The following is a 12,500-nucleotide window of genomic DNA, read 5'->3' as shown; positions in this document are numbered from 1 at the left end:
CCCAGCTGCTACGCTCCTCTTCAGCTGCAGTCTCCTCGTCTCTTCATCCTAGGACGTCCTGTCCTCCTTTTTGAAGGTCTTCAGAGCTCCAGCTCCCTGCTCTACTCTTCGCAGCAGTCTTCAGTTAGATTGCAGCCTTGCTGTATACATGTGCTGCTGCCGCCATCCTTCCTAGTTACGGCGTCCTCCCTAGTTACAGCGTCCTCCCCAGTTACAGCGTCCTCCCCGACGTCCTCCCTAGTTACAGCGTCCTCCTCCGACATCCTTCCTAGTTACGGCGTCCTCCCTAGTTACAGCGTCCTCCATAGTTACAGCGTCTTCCCCGACGTCCTCCCTAGTTACAGCGTCCTCCCCCGACATCCTCCCTAGTTACAGCATTTCCTCTGACGTACTTACTAGTTACAGTGCCCTCTGCTGGTTGATCAGCGGTGCACGTGTGCGCGTGATGTCAGAGGCACTGTAACTAGGCAGGACGTCGGTGGAGGACGCTGTAACTAGGGAGGACGTCAGGGAGGACGCTGTAACTAGGGAGGACGCCGGGGAGGACGCTGTAACTAGGGAGGACATCGGAGGAGGACGCCGTAACTATGAAGGATGGCGGCGGCAGCATATGTATACCGCAAGGCTGCAGTCTATACGAAGACTGCAGCGAAGAGGAGCGCGGGCAGCTGGGGCTCTGAAGACCTTCACAGTGACTGACAAGACGTCCTGGGATGAAGAGAGCCAGACGAGGAGGAGAGGATCGCGGCGACAGGATCCGGTAAGTATATTCCGGGGCCATATTTGCCGTATCTTTGGAATATAAGACGCACCCACTTTTCCCCCGCATTTTGGGGGAAGAAAAAGTGCGTCTTATATTCCGAAAAATACGGTAGATAAAAACCAGCTACTCACAAACCAGGGTTGCTCAAAGCAACCACCTTCTGTACATATGGCGGACACCTGTCCCACACTTGGGTTTGGATGAAGGTCTCTCTCTGGAAAGATGCTCTCTCTAAAAACTGAAAATGCCTAATGGATAATATGTACTATAAGGCCCTTAGGAATAATGTAAATTTTACAGTAATTAACCTCCTTGCCGGTTATCCCGAGCTCAGCTCGGGGTAACCTGCGCAGGAGGATATCTCAGGCCCCGCTGGGCCGATTTGCATAATTTTTTTTTGTTACAAGCAGCTAGCACTTTGCTAGCTGCTTGTAACTTCCGATCGCCGCCGCTCGCGGTGACGTCATCCCGCCCCGTCGCCATGGCGACCGGGGAAGCCCTGCAGGAAATCCCGTTCTCAACGGGATTCCCTGCATACTCTGATCGCCGAAGGCGATCGGAGTGGGTGGTGGGATGCCGCCGCTTAGCGGCTATCATGTAGCAAGCCCTTGGCTCGCTACATGATTTAAAAAAAAAAAATTTAAAAAAATGTGCGGCGCTGCCTCCTTGCCGGATTTTTTAGACCGGCAAGGAGGTTAATGTAATGATAAAAAAATGAAAAATTAATGATTGATGTGGCCCTTAGGAGAGACATAAAAAATTATAGTTTATGAGAAAATCAATGCTAAAGTTAGAATAAAAACGTAGTAAAGTTTTGGTGTTAAAATGACAGACAATGTGTTAACATGTATATAAATGTATTTTTTTAAATATATGATCAGAGTGTGGGAAATATAAAAAAAAAAATGACGTGGGGTCTGTGGAATGCCCGAGACCCAGGTAAGTAACCTCTCATTTACACTCCGCTCTGGACTCTGCATAGGGAAGGCAGGAGGGAGACCCTTTCCATCATTGGGTACCTGTAGGCTCTTGCCTACAATGCCCTATGGTAAACCCTGCCCTGCTTTCGCTCTAGCTATACTTACCATAGCTAGAGCTGTGCATGGAAGCGGCGGTGCGTGGCATCAGGTGCACGGAGATCTTTAATCAATCTTGCAAGTTAGAGGATATTGGCGGGTGATCATTTCCGAGGATATTGACGTTGGAATTTTTTTTTTAAAGTACAGATAAGAATTTCTGGGTAATTAGGAATATTAAAGGACCTCGACGTTGCTGTGATTTTATTTCTACCCTTTGTAGAAATGGGTAAGAAGTACTATACCCATTTCCTCTGGGAGGGTGCTGGAATCTGGGGGTCCCGTTCTTAAAGGGGACTCCACTCCAAGATGCCAGCATGAACTCCTCCCAGGGCGTTGTTGACCCCACCTCCTCCTGGGTCATTGGACAAGGGTGGATTGGACAAGGGCTCTGGGGGAGAGGGGAAGGCTCGGCCTTGGGCTGGTATAGCTAAGGGTGTGAAGCTTCATATGGCCGGGGCTCCACATGCTCGCAACACGTTTCACAGGTATAGTCCTGCTTCCTCAGGCAATAAACATAGGGAGCCTCTGACAGAGGCGCCTGGTGCATCCCTGGCCTAATACTGTTGTATGCTCCCTATGTTTATTGAAAAAAGCAAGGGGAGAGGGAGCGCTCCAATGGTGCATTAAACCTTTAATCAATCAAACACGCAAAACAGATTTGCACTTACAAACTGGTTAAGTTGTCAATCGCTTTTGGAGGCCATCCAGTGAGCTCTCTCACAGCTCCTCATTGTGGCTACGTGTTTCGGCGCATAGCCACGCCTTCTTCAGGTCCTGAAGAAGGCGTGGCTATGCGCCGAAATGCGCTGTGACGTCAGACGGCATGCTAGGAGGAGGATCCGCCCGCTGACTGCGTCTCCCCGATTACCAATGCTCCTGTCAGCTCTGGCCAAGCCAAGGAGCTGTGAGAGAGCTCGCTGGACGGCCTCCAAAAGCAATTGACAACTTAACCAGTTTGTAAGTGCAAATCTGTTTTGCGTGTTTGAATAATTCAAGGTTTAATGCACCATTGGAGCGCTCCCGCTCCCCTTGCTTTTTTCAGTAGCCCACTGGAACCACCCAGTACTGGGAGCTTGCACCGGGAGCTACACAACCAACAGAAAGGGCCATTACAGTGACTGACTAGCGCAAGTGGCAGTACACTCGTTTTTCCCTATTGCCTGAGGAAGCAGAACTATACCTGTGAAATGCATTGCAAGCATTTTTGTGGAGTGTTTCAATACATTTTTGTCTGTAAAAATCAACAGTTCTGTATCTGCTTTTCGAAGGTAAGGCCACCACTGCCTTCCAAGCACTTTTAACCATTTTAGCTTGTTTTTATCCTTTTGGCGCCTCTGTATACATTGCAGCAACTTATGTGTGAGTATGAATGGAAGCTGTGCATCGCATTATGTGACAGTCTGGCCATTTTATGTCAGTTTTCCTAGCAGCAAATTAGTGAAACAGCATTTTATAAATACAAAAAACCTACTTGTAAGCAGATCAAGCTTAGTATTGCAGGCATCGTATTGTGGCTTGCATTGTATCAGAGAAGCATTGCAATCCGGTGAAGATCCGGAACACTTAAAACAACGGATGCTGTAACCTGCGGGAAAAGAAATAGAGCATTAAAGGGGACCTGAACCCTTGCACAGGAGAGAAGGAAGACAGAGAGAAATGCACCTTGTGTGTATTTAGAGAGTTTAGCTTGTCTAATCCCCCCCTCATCTGTGACTAATCTCCACTGTAATTTGATCCCTCAGCGGCGTCAGCTCAGGAATCTCCTCTACCAGGCAAAGAGCTAATTGGTAAACACAGGATGTTAACTCTATGGCTGCTTCCATGAAAGCAGGAAGTAGACACACTGCAGGTTTATTGCAGGATTTGTATCAGCTGTAATAAAGAAATGTTTTTCTGTAAAGGTTATTATGCTGTTGCTGAACTTTTAGAGCAGAGAGGAAGTTCTGAGTTCAGGTCCGCTTTAACTTAAAAGCAATAGTGGTAAGAAGCAAATTGTTCTAACTACAAAAAGTCCACTAATCCAAGAAGGGAAAGAGACTTAAGCCTGGTACACACTTTCAATTATGATTGGCCAATCACTGTCCAATTGTACCACCTCCATGTAGTATGAGATAGCTTACCTACAGAATCTGCTCATAATATTCAATATTATTCATTTATTATTATTGATGTATATTCCGTGGCGTTGATATCTATTGACACTCACACTACATGGAGATAGTAAAATAGGTCAATGATTGGACAATCATAATTGACAGTGTATACCAGGCTTAAAGAGACACTGAAGCGAAAAAAAAGACAATATAAATTGGTTGTGTAATACGGATAATTACTAGAATTTTAGTAGTAACGAAAATATTCTAATATTTTTATTTTCAGTTATATGCAGTGGTGCTCAGCAGAGCTCGAATATTCGAGTAGCTCGAATATTCGAGCTCTTTTCCAGCTATTCGAGCTCGGTATTCGAGCTCCGAATAGCTGGAGCTATTCGAATGGGCTATTCGAGTGAACTCGAATAGCCCATTCACTATTCGCGCTATTCGAGCTAACAGCGCTATTCGAGCTCGAATACCGAGCTCGAATAGCGTCATAGCCCAGATTGATGTCCTTAGAGCCAATCAGAGGGCTCCCCAGGCCCTCTGACGGCAGCCAATCACTGAGGGGGACCCTGGCCAGCCCCTACCCTATAAATAGCGGCCGCCATGTTCCGTTTCTCCGTCCTTGCCCGACTTTGCACAGAGAGAGAGATCTGCTCCTTTGTGCGTTGGCTTAGCAAGAGCTTTATTGTGGTCATTTACCTAGCGTTTTTGCTCACATACACCTCCTATATACACCTATATTGTTGTTAGTTAGATAGACATTGTATTTTAGTTAGTAGCTTTTGTGTTACATAGAGAGAGACTCAGACAGCTGCTGCAGGCTTACAGCTTTAGGCCTCAGGGCCTGCCTGTGTGGGCAGCTGTTCTCTCCTGTCCTCTGTTTATTTCTCATCTATACCAGTATTTCTGCTGTCCTTTAGTACTGATTGATTGTATTTTGTATTGTAGTTATATACTGTAACTGTACTAGGACACTCACTCAGTCACTGTTCATAGGCTACTAGCTCCTGCGTGTGCGTGCACTCACTGTCTGTGTACTGTACACACACTCTATTTCCTTCTGAATAGTTATATACTGTAACTGTACTAGGACACTCACTGACTGTCACTGTTCATAGGCTACTAGCTCCTGCGTGTGCGTGCACTCACTGTCTGTGTACTGTACACACACTCTATTTCCTTCTGAATAGTTATATACTGTAACTGTACTGGCTGGATAGTGTAATGGTTAAGGGCTCTGCCTCTGACACAGGAGACCTGGGTTCAAATCTCGGCTCTGCCTGTTCAGTAAGCCAGCACCTATTTCAGTAAGGAGTTTCTTGGGCAAGTCTCCTTAACACTGCTACTGCCTACTGAGTGCGCTCTAGTGGCTGCCTCGCAAGCGCTTTGAGTCCGACAGGAGAAAGGCGCTATACAAATACTGCCATTATTATTATTATTACTAGGACACTCACTCACTGACACTGTTCATAGGCTACTAGCTCCTGCGTGTGCGTGCACTCACTGTCTGTGTACTGTAGTGTACACACACTCTATTTCCTTCTGAATAGTTATATACTGTAACTGTACTAGGACACTCACTCACTGACACTGTTCATAGGCTACTAGCTCCTGCGTGTGCGTGCACTCACTGTCTGTGTACTGTACTGTACACACACTCTATTTCCTTCTGAATAGTTATATACTGTAACTGTACTAGGACACTCACTGTCACTGTTCATAGGCTACTAGCTCCTGCATGTGCGTGCACTCACTGTCTGTGTACTGTACACACACACTCTATTTCCTTCTGAATAGTTATATACTGTAACTGTACTAGGACACTCACTGTCACTGTTCATAGGCTACTAGCTCCTGCGTGTGCGTGCACTCACTGTCTGTGTACTGTACACACACTCTATTTCCTTCTGAATAGTTATATACTGTAACTGTACTAGGACACTCACTCACTGACACTGTTCATAGGCTACTAGCTCCTGCGTGTGCGTGCACTCACTGTCTGTGTACTGTAGTGTACACACACTCTATTTCCTTCTGAATAGTTATATACTGTAAATGTACTAGGACACTCACTCACTGACACTGTTCATAGGCTACTAGCTCCTGCGTGTGCGTGCACTCACTGTCTGTGTACTGTAGTGTACACACACTCTATTTCCTTCTGAATAGTTATATACTGTAACTGTACTAGGACACTCACTGTCACTGTTCATAGGCTACTAGCTCCTGCGTGTGCGTGCACTCACTGTCTGTGTACTGTACACACACACTCTATTTCCTTCTGAATAGTTATATACTGTAACTGTACTAGGACACTCACTATCACTGTTCATAGGCTACTAGCTCCTGCGTGTGCGTGCACTCACTGTCTGTGTACTGTACACACACTCTATTTCCTTCTGAATAGTTATATACTGTAACTGTACTAGGACACTCACTCACTGACACTGTTCATAGGCTACTAGCTCCTGCGTGTGCGTGCACTCACTGTCTGTGTACTGTAGTGTACACACACTCTATTTCCTTCTGAATAGTTATATACTGTAACTGTACTAGGACACTCACTCACTGACACTGTTCATAGGCTACTAGCTCCTGCGTGTGCGTGCACTCACTGTCTGTGTACTGTAGTGTACACACACTCTATTTCCTTCTGAATAGTTATATACTGTAACTGTACTAGGACACTCACTCACTGACACTGTTCATAGGCTACTAGCTCCTGCGTGTGCGTGCACTCACTGTCTGTGTACTGTAGTGTACACACACTCTATTTCCTTCTGAATAGTTATATACTGTAACTGTACTAGGACACTCACTGTCACTGTTCATAGGCTACTAGCTCCTGCGTGTGCGTGCACTCACTGTCTGTGTACTGTACACACACTCTATTTCCTTCTGAATAGTTATATACTGTAACTGTACTAGGACACTCACTGTCACTGTTCATAGGCTACTAGCTCCTGCGTGTGCGTGCACTCACTGTCTGTGTACTGTACACACACTCTATTTCCTTCTGAATAGTTATATACTGTAACTGTACTAGGACACTCACTGTCACTGTTCATAGGCTACTAGCTCCTGCGTGTGCGTGCACTCACTGTCTGTGTACTGTACACACACTCTATTTCCTTCTGAATAGTTATATACTGTAACTGTACTAGGACACTCACTGTCACTGTTCATAGGCTACTAGCTCCTGCGTGTGCGTGCACTCACTGTCTGTGTACTGTACACACACACTCTATTTCCTTCTGAATAGTTATATACTGTAACTGTACTAGGACACTCACTCACTGACACTGTTCATAGGCTACTAGCTCCTGCGTGTGTGTGCACTCACTGTCTGTGTACTGTAGTGTACACACACTCTATTTCCTTCTGAATAGTTATATACTGTAACTGTACTAGGACACTCACTGTCACTGTTCATAGGCTACTAGCTCCTGCGTGTGCGTGCACTCAATGTCTGTGTACTGTAGTGTATACACACTCTATTTCCTTCTGAATAGTTATATACTGTAACTGTACTAGGACACTCACTGTCACTGTTCATAGGCTACTAGCTCCTGCGTGTGCGTGCACTCACTGTCTGTGTACTGTACACACACTCTATTTCCTTCTGATTACTGATTGATTATTGTAATTTCTGGTTGTACTTACTGTTACTACTTACTGTACTAGTAGGGACACTCAGTCACTGTTCATAGGCTAGCTCCTGCGTGTGCGTGCACTCACTCACTGTCTGTGTACACACACTCTATTTCCTTGTGATTATTACTACTGATTATTGTAACTTCTAGTTGTACTTACTGACTCTGTTACTACTTACTTACTGTACTAGACACTCACTCAGTCACCTCGCCCACCAACCCACTCCATTAAAGTACCCCACTTTTCACCCGCCCTTTTAAAAAACTTTTGTGTTTACGCCCAAAACATCAAAGATGTCTGGAAGTGGCAGCCAGCGCGGTCTGGGCAAGGGGAAGGGCAGCAAGGGAATCAGGAGGAGAGGGAGCAGCATTGTGGCAAGCCGCGGGCGCGGCCGCGCCACCATGCACAGTTCCGCAGCAGCAGCGTCAGTGGCTAACATTCCTCCTATAGCCACTGGCCGTGGACGCCTTGGGCGCCGCCCAGCAGGAGCATCTGCAACTCACGCTGCAGAGACACAGCAGCAGCAGCGTGTAGCACCTGCTCCGATTTTCCTCCAGCCGGGTCGGAAACGTCCCATTGAGGAAAAGGATGCAGACACTGTGGTGCAACTGATGACGGAGGATGAGCAGCCCGCCATCAGCTCTGCATCCGAGGCCTCCACCCTCACCACCACCACCCCTGTTCGCAGCAGCCGCCCAGCAGGGCCTGGGGAGGAGGCCAGTTCACCGTCAGTCGCCGACCTGTCACTCAGCACTCTTTTGACCCCAGGCATGATGAGTCAATTGTCTGCTGTTGTTGGCGATTTGGAGGAGGAGATGCTGATGGGCACTTTGGGGGATGAGGGATTGGACAGCAAGACTGTGGCGACAGTCAAGCAGCCCTTCCATGCATCAGGAGAGGAGTTTGGGGGGTCATCATCCCAGCAGGACATGTTTCAGGAGGGGGAGGATGATGATGACATGGTGACAGACAGAGACTGGGTGCCACCAGCTCCAGGGGATGTCGTCATCAGCAGCTCTGAGGAGGAGGAGGAGGATGCACTTGTGGGCCTTGCAAGGAGGCGCATCATTGCAAGCATTGGCAGCAGTAGGCAGGTCCCCCAGCCTGCTGGTGTCTCAGGCTCAGCAGCAGCAGCAGCAGCATCTGCCAGTACCACCACCAGCCGCACCCAAGCCCCCCCCCCCAACCACCACAGGGAGACAGGCAGCAGCAGTTCCATGCCGTAGGGGGTTGTTTTTGTCACCAATCTGGCGCTTTTTCACCATGCCCACAGTGTACAGCAAGTACGCCACTTGCAACCACTGTCAGCGGAAGTTGAGCAGAGGTGCACACCCCTTAAAGTTCAGCACCAGCTCGCTCATCAACCACCTTGCTGCGAAACATTTCCACCAGCATGAGGAGTTCCAGAGGCTGAAGGCATCTGGTGCTGGCAGTGGCACCACACCCATCACTGCACAGCCTTAAGCAGCAGCAGCAGCAGCAACAGCAGCCACCCGCCCTCCTGCTCCTCCAGCAGCACCAGCAGGAGTGCGGAAACGCACTGCTCCTCCCCCCTCTGCAACTCCTGCCGCCGACACTGAGGCCTGTTCTGGCAGCCAGTCCTCAGTGGCCTCCTCTGCTGTGTCTGCTGATTCCCGTGCCAGCAAAAGGCCATGCCAGAGCCTTTTGAGCGAGTCCTTCCAGGGGGTGGTTAGGGCTCTGCCTCCCAGCAGCCGTCGCGTGCGGCAGCTGAACGGCTTGCTGGCACGGGCCATGTGCTCCCAACTCCTGCCGTACACGCTCGTGCAGGAGGGGAGCGACATTCGTGCGCTGCTTGCTTGCGCAGCCCCAGAATGGCAGCTCCCCAGCAGACACTTCTTCGCCCGCAAGGCCATTCCTGCACTGCACCACTTTGTGATGGCCAATGTGGAGCGAGGGCTGGAGCACGCGGTTGGTGAAAGGGTCCACGTCACCATGGACTCCTGGAGCAGCCGCTTCGGGACAGGCCGCTACCTGTCCTTCACTGTCCACTGGGTCAGCTTGGTGGAAGGGGGTGAGGATGGGAGAGCAGCAGCGGGCACAGCAGCAGCAGCAACACAGTAGGTGGTGCCACCCCGCAGGGTCGGGGGAACTGCAGCAGGTTTCTCCGATCCTCTGCCATCCTCCGGCACACCTGGCAAAACCCCCCGCCTCAGCAGCAGCGTGAAGGCCTGCCACTGCCAAGCGCTGCTGCACTTGGTCAGCCTTGGGAAGACCAAGCTGACGGCAACCCATGTGTTGGCCAAACTCCAGGAGCAGGAGAGGATTTGGCTGACCCCCAGAGGCCTCAGAGTCGGAGAGGTGGTGGCCGACAATGGGGCCAATCTGGTTGCCGCAATAGACAGGGGAAACCTGACCCACATCCCCTGTCTTGCCCACGTGCTGAACCTGGTGGTGCAGAAGTTCTTGCGCACCTACCAGGGGATGGGCGAACTGCTGGAAACGGCAAGGAACGTTGTGCGTCACTTCCGGCGCTCGGCTGCAGCCTGTGCGAGCCTGGAAGACGTGCAAAAGGAGCTGGAGCTGCCACGCCATCGGCTGATCCTTGACGTTCCGACTCGCTGGAACTCCACCCTGGCGATGTTGGAGCGTCTGGTTGAACAGAAGCACGCTGTCAACCAGTACCTTGCCCAGGCCACTGTTTCCGCCGCTCAGAGAAGGGACAGGACCAGCAACATCCCGTCCATCGTCCCCGATGATGACTGGAGGCACATGCAGCAGGTGTGCTTAGTGCTGGCTCCCTTTCTGCAGGCCACTAACATGGTGAGCAGGGACCATGCTATGGTCTGCGAGTGGGTGCCCCTGGTTTGTCTGCTGAACAGGGCCCTCGATGCTTTGCTGGAACAGGGAGCGGCAGCCTTGGACCAGCAGGAGCGGCAAGCAGCTGCACACTCCACCTCTGAGGGGGAGGAGGAGGAGGACTTGGTGGAGATCCCTGACCTTGCTGCTGATGAGGGGGATCAGCACAGCACAGCTGAGTTGGTGCGGGGGTGGAGAGAGGATGAGGCAGCAGAGGAGGAGGATGAGGAGGACAGCACTGCCGTCGATGTGCCAGCAGACATGGCCCGCCTCTTCCCAATGGCAGCGCACATGCTGACGTGCCTGCGCAGGGACCCCAGGGTGATCCAGATGAAGCAGAGGGAGGACATCTGGATCAGCATGATGTTGGACCCGCGCCTCAAGGGGAAGTTGAGCCAGTTCCTGCCGCCTGCAGGAGGAGACCCAGCGCAACAAAAAAGGAGCTTGCAGCAGGCCCTTGTTGAGCGCTTGGAGGAAGCCTTCCCCCAGCCTTCCACCCCCACTGTCCAGCCAGCACAGAGGCAGCAGCAGGTGCCTGCATCCAGCAGCAAGCGCCCCACAGACCTGCTGTCTCTCAGCCACGAGCTCTACAGGACTGTAGAGGCTCCGGCAGCAGTGACTAGAGAGGAGGTGCATGCAGCAGCATCCTCCTCCGGTCACAGCCAGCGCCTGACCTGCATGGTGGCTGACTACATGGGGTCCTACAGCGGGCTTGACAGCGATGCCCCTGTTGATCCCATGGAGTATTGGGTCAAGCGCCTGGAGATCTGGAGCGAGCTGGCGCAGTACGCCCTGGAAGTGCTGTCCTGTCCCCCTTCCAGCGTTCTGTCCGAGCGCTGCTTCAGTGCAGCTGGTGGCGTGGTCACCGAGAAACGCTCACGTCTGTCTCACAAGTCTGTGGACAGACTGACGTTTCTCAAGATGAACCAGGCATGGGTGGAAGGCGAGTTCCTGGCCCCTGTTGTCGGCGAGAGGGGGACATGAACTGGCTGCCGGAACTTAGAACCATCGTTAATGTGCCTTACCACCCTTTACCACCTCCTGGCTCCTGCTCACTAAGCCAGCCTGGTTCACTTTGACTATTACGTCGCCTGCAGCCACACATTTTACAACTACAGTGGGCTGCTGTGTACTGCCCTTCTGCTGTCTGTCTGTGTTTCCCACTGCCAGGGTACACAGATTTACATTCTGCTGCCACTCTGCCACCAGCTATTACGTCAAAAAATAGCTATATATCTGTGTAATTTGTTTTACAAACAAAACCAAAAAACCATAAAAAAAAAGGTTTAATTTTTCAGAGGTGCCCGGGTTGAAAACTGTGTTGTCCCAGTTGTGTATTGGACACGATGTGGGCTGCACGACCGCTGTCTGGGACCTCCTGTTGTGTTTATTTACAGCCCTGGTATCACCCGCTAGGTATCAGGGCTATTATGTCACGCTGCCTGCCTGCTGCCACACTCACACTACTCCTCCATTCCTCCTGCTGCTGCTGCTGTCTGTCTGTGTTTCCCACTGCCAGGGTACACAGAATTACATTCTGCTGCCACTTTGCCACCAGCTATTACGTCAAACAATAGCTGCTCACATTACTCCTCCATTCCTCCTGCTGCTGCTGCTGTCGGTCTGTGTTTCCCACTGCCAGGGTACACAGAATTACATTCTGCTGCCACTCTGCCACCAGCTATTACGTCAAAAAATAGCTATATATCTGTGTAATTTGTTTTACAAACAAAACCAAAAAACCATTAAAAAAAAGGTTTAATTTTTCAGAGGTGCCCGGGTTGAAAACTGTGTTGTCCCAGTTGTGTATTGGACACGATGTGGGCTGCACGACCGCTGTCTGGGACCTCCTGCCTGCTGTGTTTATTTACAGCCCTGGTATCACCGCTATGTACCAGGGCTATTATGTCACGCTGCCTGCCTCATTGACTGCCTGCTGCCACACACTCATCCTCCTCCTCCTGCTGCTGAATTTACCTCCTGCTGTCTGTGTGTTTCCACTGCCAGGGAGCACATACAATGGCGCTTCCAACATGCGTGCGCCACCAGCTATTTGTTACGCTCAAAAATAGCTGCATTTCTTTAAAA

At 50.3% G+C, this 12,500-nt stretch overlaps 1 protein-coding gene across 2 annotated transcripts in view; it reads right to left on the bottom strand.

The window, feature by feature from the left end:
* Positions 1 to 12,500, bottom strand: part of LOC137523101 (phospholipase A2 inhibitor and Ly6/PLAUR domain-containing protein-like) — a 44,750-nt gene that overhangs the window by 21,381 nt on the left and 10,869 nt on the right. For both annotated transcript variants that reach the window (XM_068243318.1, XM_068243317.1), the window contains exon 3: positions 3,314 to 3,427. In XM_068243318.1, coding sequence (XP_068099419.1) covers positions 3,314 to 3,427 — 114 coding nt within the window. The remainder of the gene's footprint in view (positions 1 to 3,313; positions 3,428 to 12,500) is intronic.

The sequence above is a fragment of the Hyperolius riggenbachi genome, chromosome 6 (assembly GCF_040937935.1).
Source record: "Hyperolius riggenbachi isolate aHypRig1 chromosome 6, aHypRig1.pri, whole genome shotgun sequence".
NCBI lineage: Eukaryota > Metazoa > Chordata > Amphibia > Anura > Hyperoliidae > Hyperolius > Hyperolius riggenbachi.
The sequence above is the reverse complement of the archived record's forward strand: the minus strand, read 5'-3'. Positions and strand labels throughout refer to the sequence as shown.